Here is a 20,927-nt window from a genome sequence, read left to right as displayed (position 1 = left end):
GACAGAATGGCAGTTTTCTCCTGCACACACTTCTTGGTGTCCGACACTGCTCTCATCAGTCAGCATGAGGACAGAAGAAGAAGGAATTTAACGGTCTGGCATCTCCAGCTAATTGCTTGAGGTCTCGAGGCATGGAATTACAGCTTGGCTTGTTTGAGCCTTTTATGCCTTTTTTTTTTTTTCATCAGAAACTCTGATCAGGCATTTTCATTGCCCTGGGAAACCTTTCCCGCATAAAGGCCAGCTCAGTTCCTTCTTTCTTTGCCAGGTATCAGATGACAGAATGTCCCAGCAAGGACGCTGCTGCACGCTGTCACCAAAAGCCACATTGGCTTAGGAATCTAGGTAGAGTTTCTCCAGTTCCCTGGACTTCTGTTTCCCTGCCTGTGAAATTGGGATTACAGGACTGTGGTGAAAAATAAACAGGGTAATGTGCCTGTACAGTTTATGGCACCTTGATGGGCACGGAGAAAGTTAGTACCCTTCCTCGGCATGCACGAGTTTTCTGAATTTTTGCTTGTGTGTGGATGGAGGTGGTGAAGACAGGAAAGGGGAAAGTCAGGGAAGCCGGTGGCTGAGGGTCATTCCTGACCTATCCTGAGTCCCCAGAAGCCTGAGGCAGCTGGGGACAGCCCCAGACTCCTCTCATCTGTGGTCATAGCCATATAACTGGTCTCCCTCCTCCTGCTCCGGTTGTTTTCTGCCCAGACCCCTTATATCTTCCCATGTCACTCAATAAAAGCCAGAGTAACAGTCGCTGTAAGAGCAGTGACTAGCACGGTCCTCTAAGGGCCTGGGCCAGCATCTTTCGGACGTTAGCCACGCTTGTCAGAATGGAGACACTTGTGTTTTCCGACACAGCAAGTGGGTCTGGTCACATAAACTCTTTGCTGTGGGAAAAGAGAGATCCAGTGGCCACAAGGAAGGGATCTGAAGTGGAGACAATACGGTTCCCAGACCTAGCACGGTACATGGTAGTTGGTAGGGCTTCCAGAAAGATCTACCAAAGGGATGAATCCCCAGGGCCTGTGCAGATGAAAGCATAGAACCTGGGACAATTGGGACAGTAGGTTGCAGTCTGATCCAACCTGAACTTGACCCCTCAAGTAGAAGATGGGTCCTCCTGAGGTGCTCTTGACAAGGGCTCTGACGTCAGCTATTTCTGTCAGCCTTCCCTGCCCCAGCGAGGGCATAGACCTTCATGGTCTGTTAGGCTTAGAACTTGCTGATTTTGCTTTGGAGAGGAAACTGTTCCTCCTTACTTTTTGCAATGTTCTGTTGGCTTCCATTTAGTTTGGAGGCTTTGCTACTGGCCTGGCTTTCTCTGTGACAGGCCAGAGGTTTTGATTTACCTGAAGTTACAGAAGTTTTGTTGGGAGCAGATTCTCAGCTAACTAACCTTTGGACATGCCAGAGTAGGAACTCTATATATTAAGGGTTTCAACATGTCTTTTGAATAGAAAACATAAGTTTTCTATTATTAGAATAAAGACCAACATTCCAAAAGGCCTTGAGGTCCCTCACGGTTTGCCCTGCCACCAGATTCCGTTTAGTTCCTCAGCATCACCAGGCCTCTCCTCCCTCACGACTTTTGCAAATGTTATTTCCTCTGTATGGCTTGGAAGTTTTTTCATACCTCTCTTGGCTCAGTACAAGTAACCCCTATTAATCCTTCCCATCTCACTCATGTGTCACTTAAGTGACATTGAGTGGTACTCTCCACCCCCCAGTCTGGGTCAGCTTTCCTGTCCTTCAGAGTACTATCTTAGTTTGTATTTTTATAGTCCTGGCTCTTGATATAGAATTAAGGTCTCCCCTTCTATCTGAAATCTCTTTGATAGCAGAGACCTTGTCCGAGTTGACGGACCACTTGATTCCCTGGTAGCTACTTACTGAGTGATTAAAGATGAAGAAGAGCTTAGAGATATGCAGGAGAGAGATTCTGGAATAAGCCTTTTCAAGTTGTTAAACTCTGCACTTGAATTTGTGGAAAAGACTACTACTTTTCCCTCCCTCGTGTTATTCATTTGTCTGAGGTCTGAGCAGAATATTCGTTGTGTAGCAGGGGTTGGAGCACTGTTAGAATACTGGCAGTAACAGCTACATGAATTATCAGAAGAACCGAGAGATAGAGCCTTGGGTCATTCTTGCCTCCACTGAGTACTAGCCCTCACTCTTTCTCTGGTCCCTAAACATAGTAACTCTCACAGGAAAAAAAAAAAAAATTTAATTCCACTCATAGTCCAGATACCCTATTGTCTCAAATCATTTTTGTGTTCGTATTTCCTTGGCAGGTCTTGCTTCCATGCACACGTCATTTGTACCTGGCTGTCACTGTAGTGTAGATGCCATTGTGTGTTGTTTTTCCACCACTTACTTCATTATAAGCAACTTTCCTATAGGGAGGGATTTCTCAGCCTCAGCACTGTTGATATTTAGGCTAGATGATTCTTATTTGTTGTGGAGAGGGGCCATCCTGAGCACTGTAAGATGTTTAGCAGCATCTCTAGCCTCTACCAACTAAATGCCAGCAGTATCTGCTCAGTTCTGATGATCAAAAATGTCTCCAGACATTACCAGATGTCCCCTAGGAGCCTAAATCACCTTCCTTTGAGAACCAGTGCTGTAGAATCTAAATAATTAAAAATTTAAGCTGGCCATTGCTTTTAAATCCAGTAGGGGAGAAGGCCTTCCTAATGAGCTTCATGAGCAGCTGAAAAATACATGACTTTTTCTGGTGGCCTGCCCAGGAAGAAGGCTCCAGGAACTTGGAACTATAACTTCCTCTTAGCTCTGACTGAACAGGCATTGTTTCTGAGCCTCTTTGCAGCCTGGGACTGGAGAATCTGGGTGTTTGATACCAATCCCTAGATCAAAACCAGCAGAACAAGAAGCGTTTGAGGCCAGTGGTCCAAGTTTTTTAACATTTAAGATTAACTTTTAATTATTAAATAGTTAATAAATGCTAGCTAAATAATAGAGCTAATACTTATCAGTGGTTACTGTAATGTCAGGCACTTTTTGTGTATTAACTCATTTAGTCCTAAGAACCACCCTCTGAGGCAGGTCTTGTCTTATCTTCATCCTAGAGATGAGGAAACTGAAGCATAGAAAGGCTAACCTGTTTTTAGTCACAGAGCTAGGAAGTGGCGGAGGTGAGATTAAGACCCAGCAGTTCAGCCCCAAAGCCCACTCAGCGACTCACTGAGCTAGTGAGGCGCCTGACGCTGGTCTGAGAGCTCTATGGGCCTGGCTTCCATCCTTGCAATCGTCCTTCAGGGTAAGTGGAATTATCCCAGATTCTACAGATGTGGAACCAGAGTCTTAGAGAAGCTACAGTGTCCTGCCCACTGTCCCCCAGGTGCCTGACCCAGGGCCTAGCATGCTTCCATGTGTCCTCTCATGAATCAGTAAAAATATTTTGTAACTTCGTCTTCCTTTTTCTCTTGGAATCACTACTCACTCATTCAGCAATTGTTAAATGCCAGTTAAATGCCTTCTGTAATTTAGTGCCAGGCACTAAATAATTGTTACCATTTCTAATTAGATCTTATTCACATGCTCTGTGTACATTATCTTATTTAATCTACACAGCAAACCTGGTGGTTTCTTGTTTTAGAGATGAGACTGAGGTTCAAACAAGGAAGTTAACTTGCCTAAAGTTAAATAGTAACTTGCTGAGCCATGAATCGAACCCAGGTCTGTCTGATTTCAAATTGCATTCTTAACTTTTATGCTCTTTTGCATTCCTTTAAAGGATATCCTTAAAATACTTCAAAATTAGCAGCATGCACTGTTGGTCAAATACTTTATGTAAAACACCCTTTCACTTTTTTAAAAGCCTTGGCCTTCCCAGCACTCAGGAGTAATGGGGTATGAAAAGGCAGGTGCTGTTTGCAGACCCCAGTTTACTCAGCTGGCCAGTAGTAGCCTGTGGCCAGTGCCTGCTGACTGGGAGCAGGCTGGGCTGGCCAGACATGCCTGGCCTGAGGACACAGAAGGCGTTGGCAGTCTTACCCTGTTCCCAGAGTGGTTTGCTTCACATTCTCCTTAGCCTCCTTCTACCCAGGTACAGCCTGGGTTTTCTGCTCTAATACACATTTCCTTCACCTCTCACAGAAGCATTTCAAAGTTAGGTCGATATAAACAATGAGGAAATTGGTGTGGTGGGCAAGAAAAAGAAGACTGCTTTGGGTAAAAGGCATCTGGGGAGGTTGGAAGGTACTGGTGGGCTAGGTAGAGGAGGACAGTCTCTAGAATCAGAGCCAAAGCCATGGTGTTGGGCCTCCCTGTGAGTATGGGGTCACCTAGGGTGGCAGGGATCTTTCCCTTGGACATACAATAATGAGGCATTAGCCGTGCTAGAGGGGCCGCTCCAGGGCCTGTGCTCAGGCAGTGTGGCATGGGGCCCACAGGTACCTGGCGCCTGCCTCCCAGTGGTGAGTGTGGTTAACCATGGGGGAAAAAATCTTTATTCTGCTTATATTGTGGCTCCCCAGAGTTGAGATGCAAAAACGGACCTGCACGACACAGATTGATTGTAACTCAAATGCTGGCAATGAAGATAGCAAGGATTGGCGTCGTCTGTATCACTGGATGAGGGCGTGGTGACCACATCCAGTATGATCGGGGGGCCAGAGGATTGCCTTCTCCAAACTCTGACTTAATGTGGCTCTGCTCTACCCTGGGCTACAGCTCCTATTACACCCAGGTTCTCGCAGAGAAATGGAGCCTCATATTTAAGATAACTTTTTAAATTACAGAAGTATCTTCTTTATAGAAAGCAAGTAAAACTCATAATTTTGCTATCCAGAGATAGTAGTCAGCATTTTAATATAAATCTTTTGGTCTGTGTTTAGTTTTTTATGATGCAGCCCTTTTTGAAATTCAACTAGTATGTTGATCTCTGTCCAGGGGTTATATTCACAGCTAATATAATGCTACATAAAAGTGTTGCTGGGTGTTTTTTGTTTTCTTCTTCATTTTAAATTCTTCAAGTCTGGGAATCCTCAGCTGCATCCCGGCCCCATAGAATCTGCAAGTCCTTATTCAGGAGCAGTGATCAGTTTTCATGGAGGTCTCTATTTCAGATGTCTGTCTCACGCTGCTGACTTCATGCTGGGGTTTTCTTCCCCCTAGTCTAAATTATTCTTGTTCTTAAAAAAATCTCAGTACAGTGTAAAGCTCTTCAAAATAGATTGCTTTTCCCTTTAGCCCTTTATGTAGTTTATAGAATGGCAGCAACAGTAATAGCTAGACTTTATTGTTCATTTACTTTGTGCCTGGCACTGAGCTAGCAGCTCTTTGGAGTAGTTAATCCTAATCATACCGGTTCCAAGCGGTCAGCGCTGTTATTGTTTCCATTTTTCAGGTGAGGAAACCAAGCCACAGAGACGTTAAGGGAATTGCAATTTACTTAACTGGACTACGTCAGGTATAGCAGTCATAACTCCTGGATCTAGCAAACCTGTGTCTGCAGGAGCTGGACCAGGAGGGGGCAAGGATTCAGGGGTGGAGAGGACCCAGTTCCTGCTCTGAGAACTGAGCTGAGCTGACAGGCTGACGAGGGCTGAGAGGCCTATAGGGACAGACTAGTAGGTGGATCATGGCAGTATTTTTGGCCTGCCCTGGTCTTCTGCTATTCCAGACTTGCTCTGGCTGCTTGAGGGAGTGGCTTCCCTCTCCAGGGAGTATTGACTTTCCTGTCTCTCATGGGAAGCCTGTCAGCTCTCAGCCAGAAAGCCGGCTGCTGTGTGCTGTCAGGGCTGCAACCCTTTCGGTGTGATAGGCCAGTACCACTTCCCTCCTTTTCCCACCGCTGGGCTCAGTGGCTTTTTCCTCATTTGGTCAAAGGTGTCTTGCATGTCCAGGCTGGGTTCCTGATTCGAAAGGTGGCACACTCCCTAGAGATGCCCTTACTCATCCTCTGTCTGTTAGACCTTAGCAGTTTTGAAGCTGGAGAAGGGAGTAGAGCCCTGCTCCCACCTTCCACACATACCACACACACGCACAAACATTCTTCTAGGGGTTGTACCCAGGGTGTGTGTGGTGACGTGGAGAGCTTTTTTCCTTGGGATCCCAGGCATCAGACCCTTTCCTGCTTAAAGACCAAGATTCTGATGTATTTTCCTTAGGGAAAAAAAATCTCCATTACTTTTTTTTTTTTAAGCAGTGTCTCAGTTCCTTCTGAGCTTTTCCATTTACCCTTGAAATGAGTCCATGTGATAGTCTGGGAGACCTTGACAGCCTGGAAGATTTTAGGGAGAGTATGCAAGGTTATATTTGAGTTGTTCTTAATAGGTAAAAATAAATGTTTGCTTTTGGGAATATGTGTATCATGGGTAGTTTATGAAGAATCAATATTCTTCTCTTCCTACCCTCCCCAAAATGCCCTATCCAAGTACCCTTGGGCAGCCATGGTAACCACGAACTCCTGAAGGCTGTGGGTGGGATGCCCTGGGCCCGCAGATCTGAAGGAGACTCCCAAAAGGGCCAGCTGGAGAAGGCGTCTTCTGTGGCTGCGCAGCCCCCTCTCCCTGGCCCAGCTGGGCTTGGGACCCTGTGCTCCCTTTGCTCACTTGCCACTCTCGTAAGATCTCCTCCTAGTCAAATTTATCCCTTCAGGGATAAAGTGGTTGTCCTGATATCAGAGACTGCCCTCAGCCATTTCAGGAAGGCTCACAATGAGCCGAGATCTCTTGAAGGATTTCAACTGACAAATGGAAATGACTCCCTTTAAGAACTGAAGGCTGACCGGGTCTTCATATTTTTTTCTTAGTAATGCTTTGCCATTGCCACTAAGCTCATATCTGCAGCCTGCTTACAAGATAGGCTGGAAACAGCTTTTCCAACCAAGGTAAAAGGTGCAAGATAGATTATTCATTCATTCATTTACTCCTTTCTTCACTCATTGGTCCATTCATTCATTCCATGTGTCTCCTGTGTGCCAGGCCTACTGACAGCAGGGCTGCAAAAGTATGTCCTAGCTTGACTGTGCTGGGCTTCCAGAGTTTGCTGAGGGTCTTTCTGCTCTCCAAACTACTGGTGCTATAAATAAGCCCATCAAATTGGGCAGCTGAACCCTCCTCTGTGGATGGGGAGCAATCAGATGCCTTCTGTCATTCCTGACACACTGGAGGCCCCTTGCGTACCCGCTCTACCTCCACAGATAACCCCACTTAGTTACCCACCTTAGCGTTTTCATGAAAAGGGTTAGTCTGTCTCTTCCTGTCTCAGTGGAAAGGTGGTTGGTTGGTTATGATGTTGGAGACTTTTTTCCATCTGGCTTCAATGACAAGCTGACTAGAACTGGTGGAGTTGACCATGGAAGGAAGTTGTTTCTCGAAACTCTGGCCCTGTCTCCCAGACTGGCAGAGTCCTTGTCACAGTCCTACAGGCCAGGCTACCCCTCTGTCTCCCGTTCTCCACTGGGAAGTTTCTGGCCTCTCATTTGCCAAGCATGTCTCCATGGGTGAGGTGGTGGTTTTCAGGACTCTCTGTCATTGACTTTTGGGTGGATGTTGGTTGTGGCAGTGTTACAAAACAGCAGGATTGTGGGTAACTTGGCAGAGCCCAGGCCCCCCACACTAAAGAACATTTAGGTCTTTCCAAATCTGTAAGGATGACCTTCGTTGCTCTGAAATGGTGGGCAGTGAACCACGGGGAATAGAGGATTGGGGTGGGGGACAGTCTTTGCAAGTGAGGTCTGCCTCACATCACCTCTTCACCATGTTCTCTGAGAGTGGTCACCTTGTCCCATCCCCAACCTCAGAACTCACCATGCCAGGCCTCTAAACTGAGGTGCATTCACATGAAAACAACTATTTTTACTGTCGCAAAATTAAGCCTGACAGTAGAGGAAGAGAACAACCTGGGGTGTTTTGCATAAATATATCTGCTAGAGCTGTTAATCAGTAACACAGGAACTTGGTACGCGTCAAAGCCAGTTGTGGTCTGTATGTCTAAGATAACAAAACGCTTTGTGTTCAGTAAAAATGATATGGCAGTATTTGCCTTGTTAAAAAACGCAGTGAGTACTATTTGAATGAGACACCTGAGGCCGGCACTCAATGTGAGTCAGGCTAACGTTGCCGATAACAGAGCAGCCCGTGTCCATCTGTGCCTGGACACCAATTGGTGGGACCCAGCAACTACCTCCTTGGTGATCTCTGCCCATTTGGGCGTGTTCCAAAAGCCAGCTGCCCTCAAAGTAACCTCTCCATTTTTATTTATTTATTTATTTTCCGTAACCCAGTGCCTGACAACCAGGAAAATAATAGTTTTCCTGATTTATATTTACCTTCCAAAATCATGGCAGTCTCTACCTTATATTCAGAGGCCAATGACATTGGGAGTTTGTGGTTTCTGAGTCTATTTCTGTTCTACTCTTGCCTTTTCTCTCTTTGCTTCGTTTCCTTGATTTGGTCAGTGGTTCTAAGCATCTTTCCTACTGCTCAGCAGAGTATAAAATACCAGATTGTGTATTAATCACCATCACTACCATCCCCTCCTCGAGGGAAGGGGAGTCAGGCTATGACAATTTTATCAGTCAGGAGAAGCCATGGCTGGAGGAGCTGGCTGTGGCAGCCAGGGCCAGTCCCAAATGATGCCCATTTCTGGGTAAGCCACTCACTAGCCATTGTTTCTTTAAATTTTCTTGTATGAACTTAAGGGAAAGAAAAGCAGGACAAGGCAGTAATAAGATTGGCATTCTTCTCTCCTTAGCTCATTGAAAGGATTTGTCCTGATTTTGAATCTAGCTGTGTTTATTATTGGTCCCACCCAGTGTGGTGTGTCACTGTGCACTTCCTCAGATAGGTCATTGGCTCACCTTTCCAAGTGGTGTGTGAGCTGCCTGAGTCAGGGACAATGTCTTTTATTCCTGGACTTCCCTGCAGGGTATGCTGTGTCAGGAACAGAAATGAGCCTGTGGGGTGAGAGGGAGACTGAGCAAAGTTCAACAGCAGCATCTTTCTCCTTCAGCACAGCCTCTGCTTGTGAGACATCGTTGAAGTGGTCGGCAAGAGTCTAAAGGCAGGAGGGCAGGTGGGCACGCAGGCAGGTCAAGCGGACTTCCTGGGTGACCACAACACACCTCTAGCTGGCTGGAGTCCAGGCTGGCCCCAGGGGGCTGCAGGATTGATTCATGTTACCAGATTGATTCACACTACCAGACCAAGCGATCCGAAACTGCTGCTGGCACAGGGCGTCCCTGAGCCACCAGCACACAGAGTTTTGCCTGCTATGAGGCTCAGCTCTGGTGTCTCTTGTCCCTCGGGCGTTGAGTTCCCTAGAATCCTAAGAATAAGCGGAAGATTAAAGATTGTAGGGTTTTTGTGGGTGTGGTAAAATATCTATAACACAAAAGTTATAATTTTAACCATTTTAAGTACACATTTCAGTGGTGTTAAGTATATTCACATTGTTATGCAGCCATCACTACCACCTGTCTCCAAAACTTTTTTCATCTTCTCAAATTAAAACTCCATACCCATTAAACAATAACCCCCCTCCCTAACCCCTGGAGACCACTGTTCTACTTTTTGTCTATGAATTTGACTTTTCTAGGCACCACATGTAAGTGTAATTGTTACCAAACCGCTCGGGGTGTTTTATTCAAGAATGAGACAGGGGTTGCCATTAGGTAGTTTTATTTACTTGCAGCAAGTAAAGGAGATGGGGGATCTACATCCAAAGCTCTTTCCCCACTAAGGGAGGCGTAGCCATTGCTTATATACACTATGTGGTTAATTATGCATTGATTTCTTCTTCGCAGTTGGCTGTACGTACTAGGTGGAGTTCCTGTGAAGCTCATCCTGTTTATAGCTGCATCTGCAAAATATTATGCTACATTTTAACATTAAGCAAGAATAACATTTAGTAAGAACCACCCAGACATTGAGACCCCGGCCCTATCTAACAGAATCACATAGTGTTTGTCCTGTGTCTGCCTTAGCATAATGTCTTTAAGGTTCATCCATGTTGTCACGTGCGTCGGAATTTATTTCCTTTTCATCTCCATCATGTATATAGGCCACGTTTTGTTTATCCATCTATCCATCGATGGACACTGGTTTGTTTTCACCTTTTGGCTATTGCGAATATGTGGCTATGAACATGGGTGTACAAGTACCTGTTCAAGTCCTTGCTTTGAATTCTTTTGGGTAAGAGTTTTAAAAGTTTCAAGGTGTCTTAGAAGGTCAGTTGCTGGTGAATCACACAACTGAGGGATAGACTTGCAGACCAAAATTCAGCTTTACTCACCATCTAATTTTAGATTCCAGCGTAACCAACAACAACTGGTCACTTGTAATATCATACTTCATTTTGATATTTGATACGTTTTCACAACATGTTACAATTCCAGTTCTACATATTACCTGTCTGTGACTACACTTAGTTGTGATCGTGGGGGCACCCTTGTCACTCAGTGGTGGGTATGGCACTAGGCAATGCACCTTATTACAGCTGGCTTACTCTAGGGGTGCAGGTTCTTGCTGACTTTGCCCCTCCTGACCCAGTTGGGCTGATTTTTTGGCCTTGTCCCCAGACTTGGGTCCATACTGGAACCTGAAACCCTGAGCCCACTGACAACTGAGGCCGTTGAGGCCACTTCCATTCACAGCAGATTTGTGCGGACATGGTATTATCCTCCATGTCTGTTGGTTCTTGTAATCTGTTTTCATTTCATCCAGTTCTTACACAGCACTTAGAATGATTAGAATTATATGTAATTTTTTTCTAGAGAAAGTAAAATCTTTTTCTGAAATACCTTGGCATTTGAAACTGCCACCAGGTCTGGTTTCCCCTGAACCAGCTTAGAACCAGTCCTAGGGCCCTTGTTAATTGGTGAGGTGTACACAGCAGGGGGATAATGGGCTTTCAGTAGATTCAGCTGCCCTGTCATGGGTCTCTCTACCTCTAGACAAGACTTCCTTAGGCCGATGTCCTTTTGTATTTGCCAAGCCAGTTAGGAAGTGGAGATGGCTGGCTGTAAAATTCTTATCTTGATGGGCAAATGGTTATTCTCTGTGTAATTTCTTATTAGAAATTCTCCAAACCCACAGATGAGGCAACTCAAACCTCTTCTGCAGAGCGAAGGACGCTAATAATCACCAGTGCTCGTGACATTGTGAGGACCTAGACTTTGGGCCATGTAGCCCTTGTGAGTGAGGTGGGGACCTGTCCCTGTCCATTGTAGCCACCTGTCCCTAGCTGGAAGGCTTTTGGTGTTGCATATGGACTGACAGTGAGTGCTCCCAGTTCCTGTCCACCCCATGCTGCCCTCCCTGTCTCAGGCCCTGTGAGGCAGCTTGTGGAGAAGACCTGAGCCTTGCACGCAAGGATCTCTCCGAGTCTAGTCAGGGCATTTAGAAACCCTGACCACAACCCAGCCATTCCTGAGATAATCCTATTTTCTCGTTCTGTTCCAATGACATAAGAAAGAATGAAAACCTTGCTGGCATACAAAGGGAAAGCCTGTCCTTCCTCCCAAGCTGTTCTGGGCGCTCTACAACATGTACCGTGCTATATAGCCTTTTCATCTGAGGACTTCCCGTGGGCCCACCTCTCTTGGTGCTGTGTTCGCCTTAGGAACTGCTTGATATTTCTAAGGTTGTTTTGAATGATTGTGATGATAGTGTGGTTGCACCAGTTTAGAGTCAGAAAAATCTTGATGGGCTGGGCTCGGTCAGGAAGGCCTTTTGGAGGAGATGTCCAGAGCCCCCGGGTTGTGGGCACTACCCAGCATGGTGGGGAGGAGCGGGGAGGACATGCTCTGCTACTTCTTTCTTCTGCTCCTCTCAGGGCTGGCTCTTGACTCTACTGCTCCAGCGCATGGCTGCAGGGGGCAGGAGGCGGGAGGATCAAGCGATAGCTTGTTGCCAATGCATTTTCATCTCTTTGGGGCCTCACTACAGACACTGCTATCAACCCCGCTTTTTACCGGTGAAGACACTGAGGCTGGGAGAGAAGGGGAGGGCCCAGGTCAGCAGCAAGCTGAACTGGAGCCTGAACCAAGAGGGGAGGAAGGAGTCTGAGCTGGGAATGAGGGGAACGAAGGCATTAGTACATGCTTAGTCCTGTGGTCCCCGTTTTAATCCCCTGATGGTTGCCTGATTTGGGTTTGTTTTAGATGCTGGAGGATGAAGGGAGGAGTTTGTCAGACGGCAGATCAGATGCTTTTCAGTGGATCAGAAAGATCTATGTGGGATGTGGAAGAGCTTTTCACACAGTAACCCAACCTCAAGCAAGGTCTCTGACCTAAACCCTGGGAGGGGCCCGCTGATGAGTCAGGCAGCTATTCCTGGAGCTGACATGGAAGAGAGGGCACTTTTCTTCTCTGGTCAGGTGAGGCATTCCTCTGGCAGGGAGAGAAGGAAGTGGTTGTTTGAGGGGTGCACAGCCAAGATCCAGGAGGTGGCCTGGTGTCCCTGCTCACAGGTGTCACTGTCTGTATAAGAAGGCTAAGGACTGGCAGATAGTCTAGTAGGAAGGTACCTGTGAGACCTGCTGTGGGGTTTCCTGCTGGGATGCTCGGGCCTTCAGTGAATGGAGGGGTTGTCACTAGGCATTGGCCTGGTAGTCAGGATGCAAGCCCTTAGATCACAGTCCCTGTGCTGCTGTCCTGTTTGTTTCCGTGCTAGCCAGGTCCCTCTTCTGTCCCAGGCTCAGTATATCAGCATCCTGTTCTCTGCCCCAAGAATCTGCTCTGTCTTGGGTCCTGCCTGAGTTTCCAGAGTCATACTTCTCAAAGATGTGACCATGTTTCCCCAACCCTGAACCTGGGTTCTGATGCCATGTGGCTGGTTGAGGCCAAAAGAAAAGTGACAGGGACTGTCTGTGTGTGTGCATGAGTCCGGGCGAGGGCTGAGCCTTCAGTTCCTGGCAGTTCCCCTCCAGCATTCTTATGTTCTCTAGCCATGGGTCTACTGGAGATGGGAGCCTGGCTCTGTTCACCCCCCACCCCACCCCCACCTCGGCTAGCCTTCTGTCACCTCCTCCACATAGTGAAGGCCTAGTTGGCCCTTTGTTCCCAGAACAGCCTATGACTCTGCCTCCAGCCTCTTGTTATTTTTGAGGCTTCTCCTCAGAGTCCAGGTGAGCCCTCCTGTCTACCTGTCTACAAGAGGCCTGCTCTTTACTCAGGCGGAGGCCACCCCCCACCCCACCCCCACCTCGGCTAGCCTTCTGTCACCTCCTCCACATAGTGAAGGCCTAGTTGGCCCTTTGTTCCCAGAACAGCCTATGACTCTGCCTCCAGCCTCTTGTTATTTTTGAGGCTTCTCCTCAGAGTCCAGGTGAGCCCTCCTGTCTACCTGTCTACAAGAAGCCTGCTCTTTACTCAGGTGTGGGGGGGGTGGCGCCTGCCTGAAGGGTCATAGTCATGTGAATGACAGTAATAACATCCATGGGCATAACTGAACACTTTACCGGTATGCTGGGCACTGCTAAGTATTTCACAAGCCTGATCCTAGTTTTCCCAGCAACCCTGTGGAGTGTAGATTACAAATGTTACTTTACTCCTATTTTATAGCAGAGGAAACTGAGGCTGAGAGAGGTTATCACCTACCCAAAGTTACGTGGCCAATGAGTAGGTGAGCCTGTATTTAAATCCAATTTGATATGTCTTATTAAAATCTCTGTTCTGATATCCTAATTGTGGTTCCTCCCACTATATTGGAACCGAGTGTCTGGGAATTGTGACCTGGATTGGAATGGGATGACAGTATCAGGTAGGAAAGGATCTTTCCCTGCTTCTCTCCAGAATCTGATGAGAACCCACTGCCTACCACACACACACACACACACACACACACACACACACACACACACACACACACACACAAATGTATCTTTTTAACTCTCCCTCTCTCCCTCTCTCTCTCTCTCTCCTTCTTGCTGAACCTCAGGTTCCTAAGAAGAGGTGTTCTAACAGCTGGGAACAGCTTTGGTAAGGAGGAGGGCTGGGGAGGTGGGTCCGAGCTTTTTGAGAACTCCACTTAGTGCCTCCTAAGGCTTGTCTTTTTGTCTGTTGCAGGATGGGGCATAGAGTACTTTGAGTACTTTGTCTCAGTCTTGACCTCCTGCAGGTACTTGGGCTGGTCTGTGCTAGGTAGTATTGTCTGTCCCACCCCTCCCCCAGGGGTATGCTGATGCACACCTGACCCAGCTGTTAGGACTGCCTGGGGTCAGGTCAGCTCCCCTGTTCTGTGATTACAGTCTGAAATGCTCCTCACAGCAAAGCAGTCCTCACCCAGATTCCCAGCTTCCCACAGAGATTCCAGAGTTCCGCAAACTCCAGCTACAGGCCTTGGTGCTTGAAACCCAGAGGAATATCAGCACATAGAATTAACACCTTTCTTTGGATTATTGGTTAGCCAAGTACTAGCCTTCACACTGTGCATGTGCCTAGAATTGTGTTTCCTGACTCATGAAAAGGCAGCATCAGCCTCACATCCCAAAGAGCACTCAAAGGCCTCCTGAAAGGAGCTGGGCTGTACGAGGCCAGCTGAGTCAGGGCTGAGCCATGCTGTGCTGAGAAGCAGCCTTCCTTGTGGGGACAAGTAGGTTAATCCAGGTCTTGCAAAATCAAGAGAATTTGGCTGTGAAAGATCTGAGGCCCTTACGGGCGGGGAAGGTAGCAGGGTTGCTGAACACAGTCAGATACAGACCCATGGGATCCATGCAGTCTGACTGTGAACAGTCCAGGTGGCCAAGGAGAAAGTGCTGTAGGGAGAAGCCTGAATATTTTTTTGAGCAAAAGAGTGACATTATGGGCAGTTTAGACAGTGGGAGTGTGCTGCTTAAGGAGTCAGGAAACTGACCTGTGAATGCCACCTTCTAGTTGATTCTGGACAGACCACGTAGCTCTCATGCAGTTGCCTCCTCTATAAAATGGGACCACAGTGCGTTCTCTGCCTGTGAATGTGCAAGGCTCTACAGACCTCAGTCGGATGATAACGACGAAAATGATGAAGGCCGAGTTTAGGGGCAGCAGGCAGGTCCCTGGGCTGAGGTGTCAGTCCCGTGTCGCAGCAATCCAGAGTGGTGTCAGAGAGCCCCAGAGGCAGAGCAGAAATGCAGATGGGGTGTTTACAGAGCAAAGGAGACAATGAGCCCAGCGAGTGTTGCCCACGTCAAGAGAAGCCAAGGGGTGGAAGGGCACTACTTTCAGGGTCAGATGAGTAGGCACTGACGTTCCTGACATGGGTGCTGCTGAGGTTCCTGAGAGGCTGGCAGGGGTGGATAGCAGCAGTGCAGGGAGTCACGAGTGGAGGGGCCCTGCTGAAGAAGTAAGGGGAGCAGCACACGATGTTTGCCCTCAGATGGGAGCAGAGAGAGGGGAGCCAGGGGCTGGTGAGGGACCCGACAGTGGCCCCTGGAAGACCACGGAATCCTCAGGTGTGCAGAGGCTGACCGTACCTGCTGCCTTGGTGCCTTCTTTCTCTAGGACCGGACTATCTGCCCAAACCTCAACCCAAAAGGGAGGAAGAGAAGAGCTGGGTTGATTTGGTAAATTCAAAAATGTCACCAGCTGGTATTTCTGGAGAGGGAGGAAGTGCAAAAAGGACCTTGGCAGTGGGCATTTTGGGACCTGGCATGGGGGGGTATGTGTTTTTTCTTCATGGCACCCAGCCTTAGGAACTGCACCAGCGTGGGGCACCCTGGTCTACGAGCCGGAGGGAAAAGTGCGATTTGATATAAATGCTGCTCGCCGCCAGGTTCGCCCAGCAGGAACCCCAGCATTTGCCCAGGGCCGGAAGAGTCAGTAAGGCCTGAGGGAGTCAGAATTGCATTGAAGGCACATTTGATATGTGTGACTAGGGTCACAGGGACCAGGCCAGGCCATGAGAAGAGCAAGAATAACTAGGAGGTTAGGTGGAGTTGAGCCGAGGGCATTGTCTAGGTAACAGTGACATGGGGAAGGCAGTCCAGGACTGAGGCCTGTGCCACTAGGAAGCCCAGGTCAGGCAATGGTAGCTGTCCCCAAAGTCCCTGGAGCTAATACTTGTGGCAGAGGCTAGAAGAGATCCAAGGTGTGCTAGAACCCGACAGGTCCTCCCTCCTGCTAACAGGACCATGGCAATGACAGTAAAGGAGCAGCTTTGAGTATGGTTTTGGAATCAGACAGGCCTGGATTTGGAAAAAAAGTAAAATACAAAGTAAAAGCCTCTACACTTCCCCATACTCCGACCTCTAAGTTTCTCGTATTCTTTCAGAAACGTGTGTGTGTATGTGTGTTTATATATGTCCTTTTCATTGTAGAAAGCACTGCCATATGCCTTGCTTTTTATCTCTTGCTTAGTTTATTGGCAACATGGAAGAGCCACCTAGTTCCTTTTCATGGCTGTTTAGTATTCAGTGATGTGGTATGCATCACTGAATAGCTAATTGGTCTCCAGTTGACAGACATGTGGTTATTGCTAGTTTGGGTTATTTTGATACAGCAGTAATCACAGTATACACATATATCTTTGAACACCAGGAGAATTATTTCTGTAGAGAAATCCTAGCTACAGATTTTCTGAGTCAAAGTTGTTCATACTCCCCATCACAGTTCTGTTTCAAAGGGGTTCTACCAGTTCCCACTCTTGCTAACAGTGTTTGAAAGTATTAACTGATGATAGTAACACAGCGCTATTGTGAGGATTAAATGAGATAATGTATAAAGCTTCCAGCCTGTGCCCCATCAGGCTGCAGGGCGGGACTCACTGCAAACTGGTTCACTGGAGGAGCATCAAGTAAGGTGCTGACTTGGGTTTTCATACTCAGCTTGGGGAAGGGGAGGTAGCAGGAAACTGGTCTGACAGCTGCTGAGCAAATGTCACCTTCATTCACACCTTCAAGAAACCCTGTCCCAGACACTGGGGCGGGGGTGGAGCAGTGAGCCAGGTGGGCGTGGCTCCCGCCCTGGTGGAGCCAACTATCTGGAGAGGCAGGGGGACAGCCAGCACTTCTCTCCAGAGTGTGCTCAGTGCTACCAGCGTGGGAGGCTGCTGCTGGTATCCCCCTGACTGAGTCTCTCTCTCCCCTGCCCCTGGACCGCTCCCAGTGTACGTGGTGGAACAGGAAAGGAAGAAGGATGACAGCGGGTGTCAGGCTGCCTTGGCTGCGTGCTGGGCTGCTCTCTGCTGCTGCTGCCTCCTGGACACCTTGGACTGAGCAGCCGAGACCCAAGCGTTCCTTCCAGGCGTGCTGCCTCCTGTAACCGGAATGAACAACTAGTGCTGCATGATCTCTGCTTTTTCTTTCTTTGAAAAATACCTAATCTGCAGACTTTTAAATTTTAGTACCCTTGATAGGTATGAAATGGTATCTAACTATTCTAATTTACCTTCCTTGAATACTAGTGACCTTGAACATAACAATATAAATTTCGGGTGATTTGCTTTTACAGATATTGTGAATTGTTTGTGTATATTCTTAGCCCATTTTTTTTTTCTATTGGTCTGTCTTTTCTTACTGAGTTATTTTCTTAATGATTTGTAGGCAATCTTTAAATATTTCACACACTATTTGTCACTCTTATAGGCTTGCAAATATCTTCACCCTGTCTCAACCTTATAGAATATTTTCTAGTATGAAATATTTTAAATGTCATGTTTATCAATCTTTCCCTCATGCTTTGTGTGTATTTTAGTCTTTGAAAAATCATTTCCTATTCCAAGTTCATAAAGCTAAGCCTATATTTTCTTCTAAAATTTTTTCACATAGAATCTTTAGACTACCTAGAGTTATTTTTGATTATGCATAGGAGAAGGTTCTGGTTTTCAGTTTTTATTTTGGTAGTCCTAACACCATTTATTGATTAGGTCATCCTTTCCCTATTGATTTGAAATGAGATTTGTCATATATACCAGGTTCCTATATATGATTGGGCTAGAAGCAGGAGTCTAGTAGGCTAAACACCTTCCCTAACCCCAGCACATGCATGCACACATACTCATTGTTTTTCTTCAGAATTTTCTTGGCCTTTCACTCTTTAATCTGGATTTTAGGATGAGTGTGTCAGTTTCTATGGAAAACTACCATGTCTGGCTTTAACTGGAATGGCATGTAATTTATAGAGTAATTGGAGAAGAGTTGACATATTTACAAGATTGTCTTCCTATTTCGAACATGGTATCTATTTTTGTGTTCTTTTATCTCTTTAAATAAAGTCACATAATTTTCTTCACATTGCTTTTGCATATCCTTTGTTGGTTTTAAAGTTGGATTTCTTCTGAGGTACATTATAGTTTTAATGCTATCATGAACAAATTATTTTTTAATATTACATTTTTGGTAAAAATTTCTTCACTCCAGTGGAGTCACAGATTAGAAGATTCTAACCTAGTTTTATCACAGCATTGCCTTTAGGGCACCTTAAACTGTGGGGAGGGTAGTTCTTCGACCCACCCCATGCGTACTCCCAGAATCAGCCTCAGTCTACAAGGACCAACATATATTCCATAAATGCCAAACAACTCCACTGTGGTAGGTGATGGACCACACAGAACAGACCCCATTTCTGCCTTCATGGGGCTTACACTGTAGGGAGGGAACCAGACATTAAATAATCCCACGTAATAACTGAGTCTACTTTCCTGTGAAGAGAAGATATGTATTGCTATGAAAACATGATAGGGAGACCATCTTGCACAGTTTGGGAGAGATCTGAAAGATGAATAGGTGCTAATAGGCAAAATGGTTGTAGGAAGAGCAGGTGCAAAGGCCCAATGGCAGGAGAGAACATGGCTCATCTGAGAAACTAGAGGAGAAAATTGGTGTGGCAGAGAGCAATGGGATGTTGGGAATGGATGAGAAACGGGGAGGAGCAAGACAGAGGCTCATAGCTCCTACCAGAGATTTAGATTTTTCTGTGAATGGTGGGAAGCCACTGAAGGGATCTCAAGCCAAGGTATGACCTGATCAAATTTGCATTTTTAAGAGATCTCTTTGGCTTTTGCATAGAGAATGGTTTGGAAGGGGGCTCAAGTTCACATGGTGATGATGGAGAGACATGAATGCATCTGAGATATTTGGAAGTAAAATCAACAGGACTTGATGACGAGTTGGATGTAGGATTGAGAGAGTCAGGGATGACTCCTGGGCTTCTGACTAGAACTAAATGCCTAGTGGTGCTATTCGTGAATGCTAGGGACAAGGGAAAGGAACCATATTTGGTTAGGAAGAAGAAAATCAAGTTGAGCTCCGAACATATTAGATTGTGGTGTCAAGATGTCTGTGAGGCATTCAAGTGGAGATGTCACATAAGCAGTTGTGTATATACCTAGAACATGGAGGAGAGGTTGGGCTGGAGATATAAATATGGACAGCACTGGCATATTGGTAGTAATTGGAACTGTGGGAGTGAATGAGATCAAGTTGCATAGAAATATGGAGGGAACAGAAAAGGTGGCAGTGTAGGGCTGAGCTTTAAAGAGATGATGAACCTGCAAAGGAGTCAGAGATAGAAAACCAGGAGAATGGGGTGTCCCGAAAGTGGAGATAATTTGTATTAAGGAGGGAGTGATCAGTAGCATCAAATGTTGCAGGGAGGTCAGGTAACTCAGAGATGTCTATTGGACTTAGCCACACTATTGTCATGGAGCGGTGGACTTCTCTCTAGTTTCTGTTCTGTAAAGGTCATCAATAGAGGAAAAGACAAGACTGCAGGACCGGAAGACAGGACTCCTCTGGCCTGGAGGAAGGCAGACATTTGCGTAGGCACAGAAGGGATAAGCTCAGAGGGGCAAACAAGCCACTGGGTATGAAGGCTCAGAATCCCTGCTAAACTGGAGAGAAGTGTGCAACACAACATCAGGTTCTAGAAAGGCCAGACAGGTAAAGGAGTCTGGCTAATGGCACTCAGCCTCGAACCCAGTTAGAGAAGATATCGCTCCACAAGAAGAATGTGTCTTCTTGGGTGGTGGTTGGAGGGTCCAGCACATAGATAAGCAAGCATGTGACCGACCATGCTCTGGGGAGGCCCTTCTGAACAACAGCCACACTGTAGATCCTCCAGGACCACTATTGCAGACTTACTGATAGTTTTCAGATTTTTCTAATATAAATCTTTTCAATAGAAACTTTACATACAACTCCAGTATGAGAAATAGATAATATGGAATTGCAGTTGAGGCAAAGAAGGACCACCCCCTACTCTTTTTAAGGAACCTGGGGACCTGAGGAATATATTTGAAAGCCTTTGGTCGTTCTGGATTTTCCAGCACATTTGGCCAAGGGAGATTCGGGCTGGACGGGGTTTGCCTGGAATGTCCTGGGACACTCACTGTCTTGCAAGCTAAATCATCAGTGTGTAACTGCTGGTGTATTTTGTGAAGATCTAGTGGGTACTTTATTGCTGGTTTTTTCCTACTTTTTGGTGATTATAAATTTGTGCAGATTTTTGTGTGAACATACGTTTTCATTTCTCTGAGGGAAATAGAATACCCAGGAGTGAAATTTCTGGACATGATTAAGTGTACGTTTAAGAAACTCCCGCTGTTTTTCAGAGTGAGGGTGCCATTTTGCGTTCCCTTCAGCAATGAAGGAGTTCCAGCTGCTCTGTATCTCACCAGTACTTGATATTGTCAGTACTTTTTCATTTTAGCCATTCCGATAAGTGTTAATAGTAGTATCTCATTGTGGTTTTAATTTGCATTTTTTAAATAGCTAATGATGTTGTCATATACTTATTTGCCATCCTTATATCCTTTTGGTGAAGTGTTTTTTCAAGTCTGCCCACTTTTAAATTGAGTTTTCTTACTGTGGAGTTTTGAGTCTTTATATATTCTACATACAAGTCCTTCGTTCGCAGTTATTCCCTTAACAGTATCTTCCACAGAGCAAAAAGTTTTGAATTTTGATTAAGTTCAATCTTTTTTTTCTTTTCTAGATAATGCTTTTGGGGTCAGGTCTGAGAACTCTTTGCATAACCCCAG

General features: G+C 46.3%; 1 protein-coding gene and 1 long non-coding RNA gene across 2 annotated transcripts in view; one reads left to right on the top strand and one right to left on the bottom strand.

The window, feature by feature from the left end:
* Window positions 1-18,180, top strand: part of LOC102882594 — a 43,444-nt gene extending 25,264 nt beyond the window's left edge. Inside the window, exon 3 of the long non-coding RNA XR_001517893.2 lies at window positions 17,054-18,180. This is a non-coding gene — a long non-coding RNA (uncharacterized LOC102882594). The remainder of the gene's footprint in view (window positions 1-17,053) is intronic.
* Window positions 9,634-20,927, bottom strand: part of PFDN1 (prefoldin subunit 1) — a 74,538-nt gene continuing 63,244 nt past the window's right edge. Inside the window, exon 4 of the mRNA XM_025040555.1 lies at window positions 9,634-9,831. Within this exon, the coding sequence (XP_024896323.1) occupies window positions 9,820-9,831 (12 nt within the window). The 3' untranslated portion in view covers window positions 9,634-9,819. The remainder of the gene's footprint in view (window positions 9,832-20,927) is intronic.

This window comes from Pteropus alecto, unplaced genomic scaffold, assembly GCF_000325575.1.
Source record: "Pteropus alecto unplaced genomic scaffold, ASM32557v1 scaffold78, whole genome shotgun sequence".
In the NCBI taxonomy this organism is placed as follows: domain Eukaryota; kingdom Metazoa; phylum Chordata; class Mammalia; order Chiroptera; family Pteropodidae; genus Pteropus; species Pteropus alecto.
The sequence above is the reverse complement of the archived record's forward strand: the minus strand, read 5'-3'. Positions and strand labels throughout refer to the sequence as shown.